This window comes from Chamaea fasciata, unplaced genomic scaffold, assembly GCF_029207755.1.
Source record: "Chamaea fasciata isolate MVZ Bird 193981 ecotype frontalis unplaced genomic scaffold, bChaFas1.0.hap1 SCAF_3, whole genome shotgun sequence".
Classification (NCBI taxonomy): domain Eukaryota; kingdom Metazoa; phylum Chordata; class Aves; order Passeriformes; family Sylviidae; genus Chamaea; species Chamaea fasciata.
In genome coordinates this window covers 60,763,153-60,784,720 of record NW_027094088.1, presented here as the reverse complement: position 1 = coordinate 60,784,720, position 21,568 = coordinate 60,763,153, and the positions used below count along the sequence as shown (strand labels likewise).

Here is a 21,568-nt window from a genome sequence, read left to right as displayed (position 1 = left end):
GAATTCACTGTAGTCCTAAATAATCCAAACATGTTCAAGCACCTTTTTTCTCAAAATACTGAAATATCAGATACGCTAGCAAGATACTTTCATTCCCTTCTACAAAGAGGTTAGAAGATAAGTATGCAAGTGCTACACCACCATCATATCTGAAAATTTATGAACGAGAATTTGTTGTGAAGAAACACAAGGACCCTTAAAACAACCTGAGTAAAATATCAGACTTCAAAACAATCTAATAGCTACATAAACAGAACAGAATACATCATTTGGGGTTTTTTGGTGTATTGGTTGGGTTGTTTTGTAGGGACAGGGGTAAGAGGAGTGCTAGTGCTTATATGCCAGGGTGGAATTCCACAAACTGTTCCAGTTAGCCATGACAACTACAGCATTTCATTTGCTACATAATTCAAGGAGCTCTGCCTTGAATTTTCTCACATTTTGATTCATGTGTGTGTTTTTATGTATTGTGAGGAGACTACACTAACAGTTTCTCACAAAAATCATAGGTGCATTCCATTACATTATTAACTTCACTTTACAGGACAATCTGAGTTTCATTATGACAGATAACGAGGAAAATAGCCTGTTTTGTGCTATTTAAATTGTAAGTGACTGACTTCTTTGATCTCTGCCAAGCTCTGAAGTCACCATGACACAACATTAGGTTTCTCTGAATATAGCATTGACTTATCTTCTGCAATCAATTGCATAAGCCACTATCTTATTGTTTGAGAATAACACTGAAATTTAAGAAAATAAAAATACCAAAGTATTTCATTTGACATTACTGTCTTCTAGAGTTTACAGTGCATTATTAGGACAAATAATATCAAAATTGGTGCACTGCAATAAATGAATAAAGGCACAAGGAAGCAGACCTATATGAATCTGGCAAAAGAAATTCACACATTGTCCCAACTGCCCTGACCCTGTTACAGCTGTGTGCTGCTAAGTGTTGTCACCTTCAGTAAATCAGTAATTTTCTGCACCTGACTTTACTAACCTGCAAAACAGATGCAGTTCTTAGTGACCTATGGAGTGTTGAAAGGCCTAATTAGTTAAGATTTACACGGCACTACAAAATCTTCAGATGAAAGTACTAGATTACACAGAAAAAAAGAGTTCACAACTACAGCTGAGGATGCAAGGATTTATCACTGAACTTATGCTACCCTATGGTGAATACACCCAGAAACATTTTTAGTAACATAATTTCCTAAAATGGTAGGATTTTTTCTGGGAGTTTTCTTTAACATTTCACAATTTCTCAAATCATACAAAAACATTCAAAAGACATTTCCCCCCTCCCCTTCCCTGTTTATTCTTTTTGCTGTTGTTTTTACCTGAGATGTTGGTTGTCACATTGATTGTAGTTGCTGGTCCAAACCCTTTGATGGTGCTTGCACGTATGAAGAACTGGTAAGTAGTGCCAGGGTGCAGGTGAGAGAAGACGTGGTGTGTGCTGTTCCACAGCTTGGATACTGTTTGTGGAGGTCCTGCCACTGGAACTGCAGGATCAAATGACTGTATACTGCTATAGCTGACCTGGGGAAACAATTATATTTGCAACAACTCTTAAAGATTTTGGCACAAGGGATTTAGGTTAGCTTGGCTGGAAAGTCAACAAAAGACACACGCTCATCTAGCTACCCTTTTATCTTGGGGATACCACAGAATCACAGGATCATTTAGGTTGGAAAAGATCCGTAAGATCATTGATTCCAAACATTAATCCAACAATGCCAAGTCCAGCACTAAACCAATGAGGTTTACGTGTGCACTATTGAAGAGCTGGCCTTACTTAAAAGGCTATGCAGGTACCCTTCATCATTACTGTTGGATGACAGGCTCCCTTACTGGTTATAAAATCATCATCGAACACTTCGAGCTTCACAATTTGCTTTCTCTGTAGCTGCTCTCTCAGGGCTAATGTCACTGCTCCTGTTAATCCACTGCCTTTTGCATCTGTTTCCAATTAAAAACTAAGGAAGCATTTATCTGCTTTAACCCCATTCATCCACTGCTTTTACATAGTTCATATATGGAAAATTTCACTGTTACATTCCACTGAGGGGAAGTGAGTGAATGGTTGAGTGGGGTTGAGCTGCCCACCTGGTTTAGTGCACACTATTTAATGAATTTTGTCTGCATTAGACAGATAGATAGATAGATAGATAGACAGACAGACAGACAGATAGATAGATAGATAGATAGATAGATAGATAGATAGATAGATAGATAGATTTTCAAGGGGTTTTGTTTGGTCTGTTGGTTTGTCTTCCTACAATTCACTAATACACAAAGTTATATCTTCTGTTCCTTTAAAAGAGGAGTGCTGTAAAGTGTGGTGTTTGTTGCTCAAATCAGGTTGTGCTACCTACAAACCTCCTGTGGAAGTTCCCAGACGGCTCATAAATTAAATACACTTTAAATAGAATTTATATGGAGGTTTTCAGTTTTCTTAAAGGGTGATATCTAAAAATCTAACAAAACTAAAAAAATAGTGCTCCAAATTTAATAACCACCTTATTTTTCACGTAACCTTCACTTCCAATCACGAAAATTTTGCAGATCATGGCAGTCATGGCTTTGGAATGGTGTATAGTAATAATAAAAGATTTTTAAGGCACTTGACAGGGATCGACAGTCATGTGCACCATAATTACAAATTTTGAGTATGTAATCACTACAGAAAATTGTGTATTAAGTAAATGAAAGGAGCATATTATTGAATAGCTGCATACAGAGCATAAACAACCACTGCCAGCCACCTCTCTTGATGCACCTCCCCTAGCCCCATCCTATGCTTGTTAGGTGTTTAATGATTACCTCATACTGAGTAATGATGCCATTTGGATCCACAGGTTCCTTCCAGTTGAGGAAGATCTTATCTTCAAAAGGAGTTCCTTTCACTGATTTGGCAGGTATAGGGCCTGGCACTACAAACAAAATGGTAGTTTTAAAAATAGGAAATTCAGGAGACAAAAAACCTCAAGAGATGACAGAACATCCTATTAAAACCAAAAGTGAGCATGGGTCTATTTTTATTAAAAGTCATTTGCATGCAAAAGGCAATGGTAGAATGTGTGAAAAAGCACTTCAAAGTGTGTTTTGTCATTTGCAGTGCAGAGAGAGCATGAAGTTGAAACATTAACGTTATCCCCACATACGATTTTCAAAACTCCATGCAAAGTCAAATTGTCTCGTAGTATAGCCAGGGGAAACAGTTCAAGCTAGATTATAACTTCAGGGAACATCACTGAACTCTGTAACATGCGTATCTTAGGACAAGGACTACATGGTTCAAAAATTCTTTTAAAAGGAAAAAATCAAAGGCAAGGACGAGATTCTGTTATACAGCTTCTTCCAAAGGAGAGAAATGCTAACAAAATAGTTCTCAATCACATCTTCTTATGATTTGTTGTTTTAAAAGAAATCCTCTTTTAAAAGAGAGGACTGAACATGGGGAAACACACCAGCTCAGCTGCCATTTATTTCAGCCTTCGACCTCCTCATGTGCAGAAGGATCAAGGCTGCTCACTTCAAATCTTTCCAATAAGAGATGTTTTCAAAGCTTTGAACTGAACAACACTAAGATGACCCTACTTTTTATTTTAAACTTAACCAACATCCCTCGTGTAATAACAAGTCTGAAATGTCACCTCAGGCCTCTATGAACAAGTGATTCGCAGCACCTGGTAATCCCATCAACACCAGGCAAAAGCACTTAGCTATCTCCCATTACAGCTTACAAGGTATTTTTGCCTACACATACAATTCCTTTTTATCAGAGCAGCTCACCTAGATTTGGAAACACACATGCTGAAAGAAGGAGAAGAGCATAGCACACCTGAAGAAGCTCTGAACCCAATGAAACACCTTCCCCACTCAAAAAGACAAGGTCGTTCAAATTTGCAGTCTTTCGATCTAAAATGTTATTTCTATTCATATATTGACATATATTTCTGTCTCCTTCTACTAAGCCTATTTTCTTCAATGCAGCTTTCAGTGAACCTTATGCATGACACTCCTTGGATATTCATTATCAAAGCAGACTGAAGTTTTACAAAGAGCAAAAAAAAAATAAAATCTAATGGCTCAAAGGAAGCGCCAGGTGCTGTGCTAGCAGCAGAAAAGAGTGAGTGGTCTCTCCCATCAGTGAAATTCATTTCAGTCTACTTGCAAACTATAAATGATGATCTAACCCTTGGTCCAAACAACATAACTTGGCACATTATAAATTCAAGTAGTCAAAAAAGCCCAGAGGTAAATAGGTGAGAGCTTTGTAGAATGTGTTCATCCCATTGTAATAAGAAGGCTTAGGAGAAGTTAACTAAAATCACAGGTTGGTGCTTTTCTTCAGTGTCCCAGGACAGACCAGGCAATGGATGAAGGCTGACATGCAGTGACAGCCCCTCTGTGCTGTTTGTGTCATTGAGAGACTTCCTGCAGGCAACATTTCATTTTTCATAGGAATGCCTTACAGTATTCCTTACATCTCAAAAGAGCTATGAATGTACCCTGATGCACATGACATTTTCCTTGGGAGATGCATGCACGATTTTTTGTGTGTGCATGTACATCTCTGTTTGGGAAAGAACACGGGTACACACCAGGGCATGTACACAGTGTATGAAATTTGATATTAAACCACATCAAAGTATGTGAGGTAAAAATAAAACAGACATGATTGCTCAAGAGCATGCAAAATACTTTCTCTGTGTTGCTTTAAAAAAGAAATTTTTCATATTCAGTTGAAACTGGGTGCAGGACTCTACATTTGGCAGTTGCATAAATCCTCCTACACCTTTGGTTTAAACGTCAAGGTGGTAGAAGCCTCTAGGCTCATCTCATTCCATGACTCTTTTCTTCCCCTGCAATACAAAATTTTATGCTTAAGGCAGAAGTAGCAATGTTAAAGTGACTGGAATTACATGATCCCAGTTAGTTTCATGCTTCTCCTCCCCCTGGCATGGGAAGCGTACAAGAAGAGAAGCTAGCACAACAATGAGGAGCTTGCTTGGAATCTCAATTCAAAAAGGTCAGAAAGAAACAGAGAGCAAGCATCTAGAGAAAGAGAACAGTGATACCCACAAACCTCATCCACCCCCTCAAATTCATAAAAATGAATGCTGGGATTAACTTAAATAATTTGAGAACTCAACTGGAATTACAACAAAGAAACAAATAAAAGTTCAGGTGTCCAGAAAAAGGAATATAAATTAATTTTAAAAAATATTAGTTTGAAGGACACATTTTGATGGCATGGTAATTTTTTACTTTCCCTTTTCCAGCTCAGCCACAGTAAAAATGTCATTTAATCTCACTGCTTAACAAAAGGGTAAAGGGAGTGAGAAAAGAGGAAAGCAGGGGTAAGAGAATTTGCTTAAAGAATAGAATACCATCAGGTTAGTCAAAATAACATCCTTAGCATCCTTGTTCGTTCTTTTACACCTTTCTTATTAGGTCAGTATTTGTTGCAAACAGAAATTTTAGAAAGGCCAAAATCAGTAAAAAAATCCCTAAACAAGCAAAAAAACCCCAACCAAACAAAAAAACCCAAACAAATAAAAACCCCAAAACAAAACCCCAAAATCCCCAAAAAACCAACCCCCCCCCAAAAAAAAAAAAAAAAAAAAAACCAAAAACAAAAAAAACCACAAAACACCAAGAAAGAAAACAACAGCAAAGTAACCTGTTGCTAAAATTACCCTGAAGACTCAAACTGCGTTTCTCCATGTAGGCAGCCATTGCTGTCTATTCCCTGCCATACCCAGCAAGACTCTAAAGACTTCAGAAACATCTTAAACTTCACCTTTCCAAAATGGTGTTAAAAGCCCTCCCTTTCGTAGTGGAATGACCTTGGCTGGATGCCAAGTGGCCACCAATCTGCTCTCTCACTCCCGTTCCCAGTAGGACAGAGGAGAGAAAATAAGATGGAAAACGATTAGTGGGCTGAGATAAGGCAGATTACTAAAGAGGGAAAAAAATCTGAAAAAAGCAAAAGTTTGCATGTGCATAAGCAAATGAGAAAATTTAATCTCTGCTTTCCATCAGTGAGCAGTGCTCAGCTGCTTCTCAGGAAGCAGGGCTTCAGCATGTGCAGTGCTTGCTCCAGAAGGCAAAAATTGTAAATTAAAGAATTCCCTCCCATTTCTTCTCCCTCCTTCAGCTTTTACATCTGAGGTGACGTCATATGGCATGGAAGAGCCCTTTGGTTAACTTGGCTCAGCTGGCCTGGCTGTGTCTCTCTCCAGGATGTTGCCCACTCCCAGCCTCTTGCTGAGGGGGGAATGTTGAGAGACGGCAGTGGTGCAGTGCCAGCCCTGCCCCGCAGCAGCCAGAACACCAGTGGTTATCAGCACCTCTCTGGGTACCAGTGCAAAGCACAGCACTGTGAGGGCTGCTCAGGGAAAATGAGCTCCATCTCAGCCAGACGCAACACACCTTTGTATGATATTTAACAAGGACTTGGGTCAAAACTAGCCACGTAAATGTCATCTTTGTGTTGATAATAGCTTTCAGAAAACTCCTCACAAACATCAGGAAAGGCTTTCTTCAGGCTTGTGTGAGCATTTCCAGAAGCTCCATCACTCACCACAGCACATTTTGCTGACTTCTCAGCTCCCATTCTTTTCCTACATGAGCTCTCACTCTTTCCCTTGGATATACAGACAGTTTACATTTAAATCAAAACACACAAGACTATTACAAGTGTGTTAAGGTGAAGTATGTTACTTAACATAATCATCTGAATAGTTCAAAAAGTATAAGTAGCTGCTAGAGGAGTAGAACTCAGACCTTTTGGCCTCTGCATCCACTCTTGAGAAAGATTCTGGTCTGTTGACCTTGTGAAGTGTGACCCTACCATCTCTCAGAGACAACAACAATAAACACACTCTCTTTCCCATGCATTATTCTATGCTAAACTTCAAAAAAGTCAAGATTTACATTTATCTGAAGAAGTGAAATAATTTAGCTGGGTTTAACTATATGGATATCAGATGAGATTTTGAACTTAAGCAAAAAAAAAAAAAAAAAAAAAATCAGTAAAAAAGTATACAAACATAAAATGCATATATATCTGAAAGTTAGATAAAACAAATTCAAAGAGAATCTCAGCAAGGTTTTGCAGTGCAAACAACACAAGCTCTTCTTTCATGATTTACATGCATCTCCAGAGCTCTTTTAATAAAACCATATATTCATATAGTGAATAGTTGATAATCTTTTCTTCTATATGCCTGTAGGATGATGGACTTTATAAATAATATGCATAATGAAAGTACAAACCATCAATCTGACATCACACCAATTCATTTTAGACCAATATATTTGCATTAAATTATGTCACAGTCACAAATAAATTGTTATTCACAAATAGTGTCACTTAAATGTTGTTCTACACAGACTTAACAGGAAATTTATAGTACTATACATTACTTCTGGAAAAACAATGTATTAACAGACACCAACCACTACAAAAATGACTTTATCTTGCTTCAGTTTTGCTGCTACAAAATAATGAAAGTGCATGTAAAGAGAGTATTTTTATTATTATTATACACCATTAAAGCCATGCACAGTATTACTATGCTCTGTGGTAAAAGTTATGTGAAGAAATATGTAGGGTTATACTGGGAAAAATTCCTTTGTTGTAATCAAAAAGGGCAGCATATCAGCAGCAAACTTACAGCCTTTCTCCCATAGTAGATGCTCATTTTCAGGAGATGGTGACAGTTAACCTCTCCTACTGTGCAAATGTTACCAGAAACTAAAATGGTCCCCCTTTCCATTGGCTTTTTCTGAGGGATTTGCCATTTTTACTTTACACTTTACTACAGCTGGAAACTAAGTTATAAATAGAAGCAAATTTTATGTTTTAAAAAGGAAAAACAAAACCAGAACTGTTCTTGCTGGTCTTTACTGTAAGACCATTTGCAGAAAAGGTGGTGAAAAAAATAATTATTTGGAAATCCCTGAAGCTGGACTATTTGCAGTAAACAACAAAATACTATTGAATGTTATTGGGAAAAAAACCTTGATTTTATATTGACAGTGGTGTACGCTCCACTTGACATTTCTTTCCCAGCAGCCCAGTGTCATTGTTTAACCCCAGCCAGCAACAAAGCTCCACCCAGACAGTTGCTCATTCCTCCCTCAGCAGCTGGATGGGGCAGAAAAAAAAAATGAAGAAAATAATAAGAGCAACAATGATGAATGAATTAGAACATGTGTGACAAATTCTGTGCATTGCAATTGCTCACCACTCACAGACTGATGCCCAGGTGTTTTCCCAGATGTGAACCCTGGACAGGTTTCTCCCCAGTTTATAAACTGAACATGATGTTCTGTGGTATGGAATGTCTCTTTGGCCTGTTTAGGTCAGTGTGCTGGCTGCACCCACTTCCAACCTCTTGTGCCCCTCCAAGCTTCTCGCTGGCAGAACATGAGAAACTGAAAAGTCCGCAACTTAGTATAAACACTACTTAGGAGCAACTAAAATATCAGTGTTTTAGCAACATCATTACCATCCTAAATCCAAACCTCAGCACTGTACCAGCTACTAGGAAGAAAATTAACTCTATCCCAGCTGAAGTCAGGACACATATTTAGACAGTATGGAAAAGCATTTCACTCTTCCTCTTTTTTTTTTTTTTGTCCTCTAATTATAGCATTTCCTCTTCCTCTGCTGTTCCCCTAAGTGGCAAGCCTGCTGGAATTTTTCCAAGAGCATGAATAATGATTGGACAGTTGGTGACTCAACCCTGCATCATAGCTCTCAATATCTCTGCAAGGAGCAGAATGAGCCACAGCCTCTGAAAGATCAGGGGACCTCATTTGTGTCCAATGAGCACATGCTTTGTCCCAGACCAAAGTTCTCTTATGCTTTAAGCCCCCAAATGGATACTTCTCCTATTCCAAGTGATCCTTTTCAATTAGTTGTTTGCCTACTGTTAGATGACACACTCTCTTACTGGTTATAAAGTCACCATCAAACACTTCGAGCTTCACAATTTGCTTTCTCTGTAGCTGCTCTCTCAGGGCTAGTGTCACTACTCCTGTTAATCCACTGCCTTTTGCATCTGTTTCAAATTAAAAATTAAGGAAGCATTTATCTGCTTTAACCCCATTCATCCACTGCTTTTACAAAGGGTCCCTCTGAGTTGGCAGCACTCTGACCAACAGGCAGCTCCAAGAACATGTGCACGCTGCTGATTCTTGCTAAGTGATAAATTCACTGCTGGTTCTTGTGCTTTGGTTAAAAGTGCCAAACATTGTCTTTGCCCAGCATGTATGCAGCCCCAGGTTGCATGAGCCTTCTTCTACTTCCTTTATCAAATTCTTCAAACAGTGTCTATCTTCTATACAAGCCAGGAAAAGCAGCGAGTCCTTGTCATGGCACAGATAATGCCAAGTGCCTGTGTACTCAGAAGAGCTTTCTTCCAAACCTAAGTAGTTGCATGGTTTCTCCCTAAACAGAAAGATGTGTTTCACTTTTAAAACACGCACTAATTTCCCTGTTTTCATGACCTTTTTGCAAAACTTGTTTAACAGTGTCTCGTTCAGGGGTTTTGTTTGTTTGGTTGGTTTTTTTTACGTGGAATTCAACTTCCTAAAACATACTTTAAAGATTAATTCCACCTTCCCATGTTAAATAGAAATACTGAAGCTAGCAAGTAATCAGATCTAGCTCTGGTCAAAAGAAATACTGTTTTCAGACTGTCATGGTATTCCTGGGCTTTGCTATCTTGCAGATATTGAATTACAAGCTATTAACATTTTTCTCATTTGTCAGCCATGGCTCCAAAGATCTGAAGCACAGCTTTTGAATCTTACATCATTCTTCTACTAATTGATTCTTGAGTTTTTTTTTGTTCCAGGTATCATTTGCAACTGAGTTACCACTCAGCATTCTGACAGATTTGACCATTTCTGAAAGACTCCCAGCCCAGCTGCACAGCCTTACATAAATGTGAGCCTTTGTGAAAGACAACCAGAGATCCTCCCTGTCTCACAGAAGAGCCTCATAAAAGCCCAAAGTCCTCTCCTCTTAGGAAATCCTAGAAGTTCAGAAAAGTGTAAAGATCCTGGCAGAAGGGAGGAATTGACATGAAAGATGGAGTGAGATGAAGGGAAAGGTTAAAACGTAACAACAACAACAACTGAAGAGACAAAAGGGACAGCTTGGAAGCATGGGGAAGTATGATGAAAAACTGAAAATGAGGGCAAAATGGTAGAGGGGAAGAGAGACAGGAAAATATGGCATAGGCATCTCTAACTCCAAGAGTCTATGATGGTTTTGCTTGTTTAGAAGTACCTTGTGGAAAAAAAAAAGCATTAGAAAGAATCCCACAATACAGAAAAACTAACAAAAATTTAATTATCACTTGTCATCTGGAGTTTTCAAAGTTGCTATTTATGAAAAGTATGCAACATAAGTGCACAGTTTCAGATAATCATGTAATCAGGGGCTATTTCTAACTAATGTTATTTGCAAAAATGCAGAACAATACTCTATTTCTTCTATATTCCTTCTTTCTCCAAAATGAATCACTGATAATGTCTCCAAGATACAATCAAAATTATGGTTGCTCTACAAAAGCTGCAAAAACCATGAAGACAATGCAGCTTTATCTCACCACATGAGAAACGAAGGGCACAGAATCATATATATAATTGGACCTCTCATCTTCTTAGCCCAAGTCCTGCTTCAGGCTTCAAATTGTCCTTGGAGATAGTTTCAGATACTTGATCACTCAGACTGGAACTAAATTAGCATTGTATACATAAGCAGTCAGCTACAGGATTTAGTTTACTACTGCTATGAGAGCTCAAGGAAAGGCTCAGGTGTGAACCTCTCAATATTGTACATTGACTGCAAGCACCGAACTTTGAAGTCATGGCACAATGGACATAGACTTTCAATCAATCAGTAACACAAAATTAAAATCCTGGTAGCTTCACAGATCAAAGCTCACAGGAGGCTATTTTCAGGTCACAAGCACCTGGACATCAAAATACAGGTACCTTTTAAAAAGTATTAGTCCCTCTGTGAAAACAACATCTGCTTCAAACAGTTTACCCTGGCAACTTCTGCTCACTGGGTGAGGCTTCTTCTACACTACACTCACTACTTGTGACACCGAGTTCAAAGCTGACTTGAGTTCACTGACAGCACACTGGTGTGTTAGCTTGAGACCAAAACCTGCCTTATCCGCACTATCTTCCAAGAAAAATTCACAACAAAAGCGGGAGACAAAGTATATAAACTCACTTGACTCTGCTTCTGACAAGTACTGACACAGTGACCATCTGCCATCTCCACACATCCAACAAGACAAAGACCATTGAAAACCACAACCTTTCTTGAAAACCCAGGTAAAAATGAAAAGAAGTCCATTTTCCATGGACTTAAAAATATCATTACTACTCTGTTTAAATTCAAGGAAAATAGCAACCATACACACAATGTAAACACAAACAGAAATAATTCATCATGAAATATGTTTAAAATTAACTGAAAAATTAATTTTAATTCCATAAAATATTCTAATTCTCTACTTGTCAATATGTCTTCGTTTGCTGCATCTATGTGTCTATAGTTTTCTACAGCTCCTCATATTCTACCTATTTAATAATTTTTTCTTTCTTTATTGCAAGAGTAAATATATTCTTCTTTTATTTCTCATAAAATTGAAGATATATGGAAAAAGAGCACTACCAGACTCTAACACTGACTGTTATATAAAGCTGTATTTCCCATTCATTTATTTTGTAGGCAAGTAAACGCACTACCTTTTTCAAATTTACCTTTTTTTTATCTATAGTCTTACATTAGTCCAAGCATTCTATTTTTGTTGCCTATGGAAGTATCTATTTTCATTTTGCTGTTTTTACTTTCACAAAATCTAAACATAAGAAAAAGAAACTAAAATTGTTTTTTGTTACCATATTTTAAATATTATTAGGGAAAAATATCAATTTTTATTTTCATATCTTTGGTACCAAGATTCATAGCCTAACCTCTGAATATGTCATCATTAACATGTCTACATCTATTGTTTACTTTTTCACAACTGAGGTAAATTCAACTGTCTTGTTGAAACTTTGTTGAAAGCATTTTAAAGAAGAATCACAGAATATCTGGAGTTGGAAAGGACCCATATGGATCACTGAATTAATTCCCGAGTTGTCAAAATAATACTTTAATTTGATAGGGGGCTTTCAAATAGTTAAGAGACACTATATTCTGTGACCTGTAACATAAATAATTGCACAAACATATTTGCTAAAGAGGTTTGAAATCTTGAATAAAGTCTTTAAGCACTGAACTCAATATTTAAATATGATTTACAGAATTAACTTTCAAATACTACACCTAACACTGTGAAGAAGTCTAACACCACCATGTGTTTCTCACCAACTGCATTAACACAGTTTTTGAAAGACTAGAAAGCCATCCCCCTTTTTCTGGAGAGAGAGACAGAGAGAGAGAGAGAGATCCAGTTTGACTTGTGCTGCATGGACATTTTTAGCTACATATGCAGGGTGACAGCTATAATACCTTCATAGCTGCCATTTTTGGGCTAATTAACACCTTAATAGAAGAGAACTTTCACCCTTTGCGATACATACTGTAACACACAAAGTCATTTCCTTCCACCTGCCTAGACTGGAGTTGGATGTAATTTCCATAAGAACACTTAACATACCATCTTCATCTGTCTGGATAATGGTCTCCTCGCTTTCCTTCCTCCCTTCTGGGTTGGTTAAGATCATCTTAAGGCTGACATTTGTGTAGGGAGGCAAACGATCCACAACATGCTGAGGTGCTTTGGGGTCCATGTCCAAGCAGTCTGCTTTGCTCTCGTTGTGTCCACAGAAGTAGTGGTAGCATATGGTGACATTGAAAGTATGGCAACGAGTGATGTTGTAACCCAGAGATTCCCAATCCACAGCGATGTGTCTGGCCTGGATCTCAGCAATCTTCAGTGTTTTCGGTGTTCTCATAGGTTCTAGAAAAAGGAGCATAATGAAGAAAACACTGTTAACATTCTTCATCCAGCACTGAACTTTAGCTGGTAGATGGTACATTCAAGAATGTGAGAGTAAACAAAGCACCCAGAAGACAGGTAAGTATCATTCTTTGCACAGGTATCCTGGAGGAAAAAACTCTCCTTAGTTTTTTTTTTTTTTACTTCATTCCTCTTTGTCTTGTCTTTGCAGGCTTTAATCAGTGATGGAGACTTAGCAATAGTGAGAAAAAGAATAGTTAATTATCAGAGGAGCAATTCAAAGCAATTGAGAATATAGGCAACAGATGCAAGAAGAGTGACCAAAAGGCCACCCAGCTGTCACTACTGATTTCCCTCCTTGATTTCCCCCTTACCCTTTTCCTTTTTTTTACCTGTATAAATTAGATAATACATCATAATGGTAAAGAGCGAACATTTACTATGTTATGATTTATCATGCCACCAAGCAACGCCGTATACTAATTATACTAATTACCTTACTAAACTAGCAGTTACAGTAACGATGCAGATATTAATTAGTGTTTATTATTTTAGTAATGAAGCTATTCATTCAAGCAAAACCCCTCAGAAGCAGCAAAAAAAAAAGCGCTTTTGGATATTCCCATTGTATCCTGATTCCTTCAAAACCCCAAAACCATGGGGTTTACATGTTCATTACTCTGAGCAGGTAATCTCTGACCTGTTCCACAAGCTCAGCTGCTCTCCACATGTGCATTTCCACCAGCAGAGCACGTGATGGTCCCGAAGCGGTCATCAATCTTTCACTGTCTCTTTAGTGCATTCTTTCCTCATGCAAGAGTAACTTTTATCATTGAACTTAATTAAAATGATTACACAATGAAAATCACGACCATGACTGTATATACTAGAGTTTCACTGAAAATACACCCTGCTAATACACGCTTCCTCACCAGAGAAAATACAGGCTGTTGTTGAGACAGCTTCAGCCTTGTGTCCTTGCTGGTTTAAGGTCAAAACAGTCAAGATTGTTCGAGGGAGTGAAATATAGGATTTCTCTTTCTGAGTATAACCATTCTCTGTAACTTGCATTTATGAGTTCCAACGAGATAAAAACCAGCCAAAAGCACAGATGGTATATTGAAATAAGGAAAAGTGAATCAGTGTAATCTATTCAGCATGCAGTTTGCCAGACAAACTGCAAACATTTAGTTTCAAACATCAAAACAACAGAATTCTAAATATAACGTAAAGGTAATCCTAGTAACATGATGAGGGTTAAGGATTAAAAATTACACCTATTTGTTGCCATGATCTATCCTTTCTTCATTTTGAACAAGCACATATATTACCTTTGCCAATAACTACTGATTTATCATGTATACAGTGAAAAATGTAATTAAATAAGAAGACTTCCTGGGTAGCAGCTCTCTGAACACACTGTGTCCTGTAGCAATAGAGATTTGAAACTGAAAGATAGCATTGAAAAGGTCCTTGAGAGATAAGAGACTTGAAGAGAAGGAGAAAAAGCAGGGTTTTATAGAGAAAACAATGGCTGGTGCTTTAGCAAGCAGAGAGAGGTGTGAGGTGGCCATGGGAAAAAAAAGTAGCAACATAGGAAATCTACTGAAGGAGCTGGTAAGGGTCTTCAAAGAAACAGTATTCCCTTGGCTACTGCAAGCATTGGGGGAAAACCTGAACACAAGTGCCACGGAGGAAGAGAACTGTTAAGACAAACACATACATAGATACATACATACATACATATATATATATACATATATATATATATATACGTATGTATGTATGTATGTATGTATGTATGTATATGTATGTCTTAACAGTTCTCTTCCGAATATGTGTGTATATATGTGTGTATATATGTATATGTATACGTATACATATATGTACATATGTACATATATGTATATGCATACATACACACACACACATATATATATACACACACATTCAAAACCAGCCTTTTTCTCATATGAATGACAGTGCAAAACATAGTTATACATACTCTGATTTATTGTTTGAGGCCTAAAAAAGTAAATTTATCCTTCACCAAGGAAATGTTTTATAGGCTAAGTTTTTCTTTTGAAATGGAATGATTTTTCTCATTTTAGTCATGTCCTCTTTGTTCTCCTACTCCAGTTTGTGTCTCTGACAACTCCGACTAAAGATGAAATTCAAACATGAACTCAAAATTTATTGGTATTAACACAATATAACACCCAGTGTCTGACCATGAAGTCTGAAACTATTAATGTTTGAAGCCAACTAATTGGTAACAGATAATGCACATTTTCATCTTGCATCTCTCCTGACAAGACTTAAACTGTATTTACACAATGCTGCACAGCACTTTCAAGAGAGGAAAAAAAAAAATTAAAGCTTTGTTAATCTTAAAAAAAAATCATTTTACAATTCTATGCAAATTTTACAAATGTGTCACAGCATCAGAGGAGATACTGAAAAGCATCCTTTATTCACATGTCAAAAAGAAAAGAATGAAAGACAGAGTGTGATCTCGCTTCCTCACAACTATTCCCTTCTTTGGCAGAAATTAAACTTCTGCAATATTGAGATGGTAATTAAAGTCTGCAGAGTCTCTCAACAGCTTTAGTAAACTCTGCCAACTGTCCCACTGCTCCTAAAAGGATGCCTTAAAAATACAATTTTACTCTTTCTTCTGGGCAATGTTCATCTTGGGAATCTCTAGAGGTAAAGACCAATTGTTTTAAACTACCACACCACAAAGTCTCCATCTGTAACACCTCCATAGAAAGCAATCTTCAAATAATTACTTTTCTCAGATAAAGCACTATTGAATTTTAGAGCAGGCTTCCCAAAGATCTCAACCATCTCATTAAGAATAGCTTTGATCTTGATGGGAGCAAACAGTGTTCATCTCCTTTTTTTTTTCCATTTCCCATCACAATTTAAGGTTTATGTTTCACTGAAACATTTCTTTAATCCTACTGGGATTTTTTTTTTCAATTTATGCACTCCTCTGATTTCTTGATACTGTTTGAGTACTGCTGATCCCAGTAACTCAGTTCACATCTTGTCTTTCCAGGTTTTTTTCCCATTTTTTCCTCTTTAAGTCACACCTAGAACTTTTATCCAAAATACATGGACTTTCAAGCACGAGCTCTTCTTTGTTGAATTACCCATGTAAAATAGACAGCTTATGACAAAGAGGGAAGAAATAAGATGCTCTCCAAATACCTGCTCAATCCTTAACCTCCGCTAGAGTGTCAATCATGATGGCGGTAGGCACTCAATATTTATCAAACATTAATTTACCAATTACATGAGATATGTAAGTGTCAAAACTTTTCTGTGAAGAGAAAGAGGCACAAAAAGGGTTAATAGCTTGTTCAAAGCTACAAAGCCAGTTACTGCCAGGGCCACAAGAAAACTGAACCCAGCTCCCAGCTTACTGGCGGCCATCAGAAACCCAGCTGCAGCAATTCATAGAGCTCATTTACAATATATGTGCCAATGCTTCCACTCAAATTCTAACTCCAATCCTACACTCTAGTCCTTTTTAAAAAAGAGGTTTGGTGGGGGTGTTTTTAAAGGTTTTCTTAGAACAAGTTTGAAAAAGCGTAACAGTGCCCAGAAACTAATTGAGTTTCTGAGCATAAGGACATGTTACTTGAAAAACAGTAATTTGGCTTATTCTTTTAGAAAGATTTCTTGATTGAGAGCTTTGAATTTGAATGAAACAGCATTTTTTTGTTGTTTTTTTTTTTTTTTTTAATTGAATCTTGTATTTAAAATTTAAATTTTTTCAGAGAAGATATTCATAATTTTTTTTCAAGCCTTTTTCTCCACCAGATAAAGGGCTGGAGGGGGTTCTTTTGTGGTGACAGCAGAAAGTATGCAAGACTTCTGTTGTTGCAGGAAATTCAATGTCCTGTGACTGCATCAAGCTCTTAGATATGAACATCCTGACTGGCAGAGTTAGATCTTTGAACAGAAACCCAGCAACAAAGCATATGGAGGATTTGGTGGTGTTGGTGGTGGCAGGGTTGACCTTTAGATTCTCATGAACATGTCTAATGATGACAGGCTTTCTTCTGCCAGACCTTGCCTGCACGTGGTCTGCTGCTATGACCTCCACCCCATTTCCCACCTCTGCTAACAGCCAGCTTCTCCCTCTGCCCTTTGCTTTTAACACCTGGCAATACCCATCTCTGTTATCTCCCTCCTCCTCACCCTTGCTTTGTGTCTTGGCACATAAATACTACAAAGTGCTGCTGACTCAGATCTATTATCCAATCTGACTGGTTTTAGCCTCATTGAACCAATTAAAAACAGAGGCATTGGGAACATACCAAAACAACAGAAAAACCAGAACTATAAGAGATCTCTATATTTGTACAGATTACTAAATCCTCAATCCTTATCCAGAAACCATGTAAAAGAATTACATGCATGTGGCATTCAATCACAACAATTTCTGGATCAAGAAGATTTAACCCAACCTCATGGGATAAAATAAAGAACATTTTAGTAATTCTCCAAAGGTTAACAATAGAGGGATAGATGGTGAAAGAGACAGAACCTGTTGACCCCATCCAACCTCTCAACTGCAGGATTATTTAATAAGACTCTTCAGATAATAGATAAAATGAAATTCGATTTCTTTAGTGCTTGATAAGCAACACATGATATGACAGGTCAATATCAAGCCTCTTTGTAGAGATTATCGTCGCTTACACAGAGATAGGAGTGAAAACAAAAGCCTTCACAGCTGCAGAAGCAGCAAGGTGGGAGCAGGCATTTCCTCAGAACCTCTTTTTAATGATAATACGTATTAGCCTGCTGTCAATCAGAGACAAACAGATGTCCTGAAAGCTGCGAAAAAATCCCATACAATGAGGATAGCAAAGTGTGACATGTGGTCTGGTTTTGCTGCCTTTCCTCAGAAATACTAAATATTGAGTTCAAGAGAGTTTAATTTCCATGTACCTGGCAGAGGTGGGGGAATTAGATCTTCTGACAAGCAACCAGAATGCACATTTGTTCACATGAAATGGAAAACAATTGGACAAATTTTAAAGCACAAACATTTCAGATAAAGATGGTGCTTCTCAAAAACCAGCATACCTGTCTATACACTGTCTGTGTATTCAATTCTTCAATTAGGGTTGGCATTTGGATCCTTCCTACCCCTCAAACTCTTTATAGTCTGTCATTACACTGAGGAGCTGACTTCCAATTTCTGCTTTAACCACATTGACTGAAATTTATATCAAATTTAAGAGCAACCCAGGCAGCCTTCGTTGGTAACACTGGAGGTGAAAACTAACTGGACTTGGAAGGTGTGATAAGGCACAAATTTGTGCATTTGAGGGAACTGTGGAGAGATGTGGGGTTTATGTTAAATAAAAACTCTCATATAGAAAAGCAAATGTATGACCATTATTTAAAAAGTACAGGTAATAACCCCATAATTTAAAGCACACCGTTTCTCACCAAGGCTCCTTTAATTATCTTGCCTTTTAAAACAAAAACTACATAGACAAAATTAAGTCCTTATATTTCTGCTAATATTCTCAGTCTGAACACCCAGTGAAATTTCCTAGACTTTTTTTTTATGAGAACATGAGTCTCCTTATCCTGTGGCTTCTCCTGACCTTTCCAGGGTAACTCTTTCCTCAGCATGTGGGAAATAAAAGAGGATTATTCTTAAGATGTCACCATGGTTGTTGCTCCTTTCTCAGTTCATGCAGGTCCTACAAAAACAAAATGTTCTCAAAACTCAAAAAAAGCCCCGAAAACAAACCAAAAAACAGCAAAACAAAACAAACCAAAACCCCAACCAAACAACAACAAAAAAACCCTCCAAAAAACAGTTATGGTCCTGTTGCCATAAAGAATTACTCTGAAAGACCCCGATAAGAACCTGGAAGAAAGGTAAGAGAGAAAAGAGCCAAAGGAAGCACAACCCACATAGGAATAGCTGTCAGAATTGCAGTAAGAAAAAAAATAAACAAAGGTTTCTCACTTGCTCACTTCGGCTACATTACTCTCAATTATTACTTTTGTTATTAGTAAAGGATTTTTATATAAATACTAAATTCCTCACATCATAAACTTGGTTAGGACTGCTGAATATGGAAGTGTATTGTCGGGTTTGGTCTCCTCATCCGAGCTTAAAGATGGTAAAAAGTCTTTTTTCCCTCTGAAAGCCCCAAGCCAGGTTGCAAGATAGAAGCGGAGTCCTCAAGGTCTTGTTCCCTTGATATTTCGTATTGTTCATAGTTTCATATCTTAAAATGTTCTCCATGCCCAGCCGAGATCTGAACAGCAGCTAGGATATGAGGTGACTTCCCCCACAGTGGGACGTAGCAGTCCCTTTATACAGAAAGTTACGTGTCACCTGTTTATACTTACATTCCAATACCTATCACCTATACTAAAATGGTCAACTTTACTCTAATCCAATCTCCTTAAACTACTTTGTGCCACCATCACCAAAAGATGGAGGCCAGGGGAGAAGAAGGAAGAACCAAGGGCAACACCCTAAATCCTCTATCTTTTCCGCCATGTACCTATATTCTAAAAACTCAAAACTACATAATTTCTCATCCTATACCAAACTAAACTACTTTTTTTCACATCTTTGTCATTTGTAATTCTTCCCTCAATGTTGGAAGCCGTTCCCACGGACTGAAGTCAAAGGCAGTGTCCGCCTGAGCTCTGTGCCAGGGTCTCCAACCCCCCTGTACAGCTCCAAAACCCTCCTGTAAAGATCTCAAACCCTCTTGTTCACATCTTTGACCTCCCAGGGCATCCAGAGGAATGCCCTGGACTCTGTCAGTGTATGACTCATCAAAAAGGAACAAACTAGAGTTAAATATTTCAAGAGAGAATCACAGTCTCAGCAAGAACTGTGCACATCAACTGTGATCACTTTTGCACTTCTGGGGGTAATGTGCTGTTGTCAAAGGAGCAAACTGTAATTAAGTTATGTTATGAACAAAGCTAACAAAAATCCCTGGGTAAGGTGAGCTGTACTAGAATATCCATGATGAAGCCCCTGAGTTTCAAGGATTATTAATGTACAAGTCCAAGAGAATTTAGTTCAGATTAACTCCCAATAACTCCATTATTTAACAATATGATGATAATACAGGAAGATCTGTCAGACATCCCAAAAATGCCATGCATTTCAGTCTGATTTTCATAAGCCAGTCTGTCTTTATGGCAGAATAATTCTTGCCAATTCTATTCAAGTTTCTTGTCTGCAACTGGCAGATTTTTGACCACTTCAAGTAAAGACAGCTTTGAAGTAAAGGCATATAATAATTATCAGCATTGGCCCCAATTCTTACTGCATAGTGATAATTCATGAACTATTTACATTCAGTTAGGGACTGTCTTCTACATATTTAATGTGTATTCCAACCCAAAACCACACCACATTATATTACCAACTAGATCAATATTGATGCAGATGATAGAACTCATCAATATGTCCTTCTCATATGTTACTGGAATAAAATACTATTCCACTGTTGGAGTACCTGAACTCCCTCATTCTCAGAATCTACAAAAACTAGGACACCTGTCACATAGGTAAATACAAGTTGGAAAGTCTACCTGAAGTAGTTGGTAGTAAGGTTTTTTGTTTGGTTGCACTGATTTTATGTGTTTTGGGCTTTTATACTTTTTACTGTTGGTTTTTTGGATTTTTGTTTTGTTTTGTTTTTTAAATCTTGTTTCACATCAGCATTTAAGCTGCCTGATTTTAGGCAGCCACACTTTAAAACTCAGGCCTTCAATCTTTTTAAACTTAGAAACATTAAGAAATAGTGAACACCAAAGGAAGAAAAGTTAATGAAGTTGACAGAAGTAGTACAATTTGAAGTCTTTTCTGAAGTCTGGCAAGAAAGAAAAAAATAATGGGTCCATATTCCCACAATAAAAATCATAGGGATTGCTGGGCATCTCCCTTCACAAATGTGTGACATATACATAATACAAAGCAAATATGGGTGCAAACATAAAAAGAATTAATTTTTGTTCATTACTATTTCCATCTGTTTGTCGTGTGAAACATGAACCCAGAATAAATGAAACTACGGTATTTATACTGTGTTAACAATACAGGATTATTTTGGTGCAAACAAAGGTTACGATGCAATTGCATGAAAATCTATGAGTTTTTTCTCCTTTCACTTCACCTAGTAAGAAGTGAAAGAGAAGGTGATTTATTAAGCCAGCTTACAAATTTCTTATTGACCACATACTTTGGGGAACTGAAGAAAACATCTGAATTATTAGATAGATAATCAGCTCTACTACTCTAGTTTCAGTAGCAATGAGGGGATATTCAATATATTTTAGAACATATCTTTTTGAATGCAGAATACAGCTGTCCCTGCATCATAGGTGTAGTAAACAAATATAATGGCACTACTGACAATTATTTGCCCATTTTCTCTCGATAGTACGTTTATTCTGTTGCCTCCACGCATGATTAACAGTTTATGCCTCCTTAGCATGTAATCAATAGCTGCAAAGTCTTGTATTAGCTTGAG

At 37.5% G+C, this 21,568-nt stretch overlaps 1 protein-coding gene across 5 annotated transcripts in view; it reads right to left on the bottom strand.

Moving 5' to 3' along the window:
• PTPRK (protein tyrosine phosphatase receptor type K) overlaps positions 1-21,568 on the bottom strand; it is a 381,996-nt gene that overhangs the window by 81,017 nt on the left and 279,411 nt on the right. For all 5 annotated transcript variants that reach the window (XM_066179209.1, XM_066179211.1, XM_066179210.1 and 2 more), the window contains exons 8-10: positions 12,720-13,022; positions 2,833-2,942; positions 1,347-1,548 (exon numbers count right to left, since the gene is read on the bottom strand). In XM_066179209.1, the coding sequence (XP_066035306.1) occupies positions 1,347-1,548; positions 2,833-2,942; positions 12,720-13,022 (615 nt within the window). The remainder of the gene's footprint in view (positions 1-1,346; positions 1,549-2,832; positions 2,943-12,719; positions 13,023-21,568) is intronic.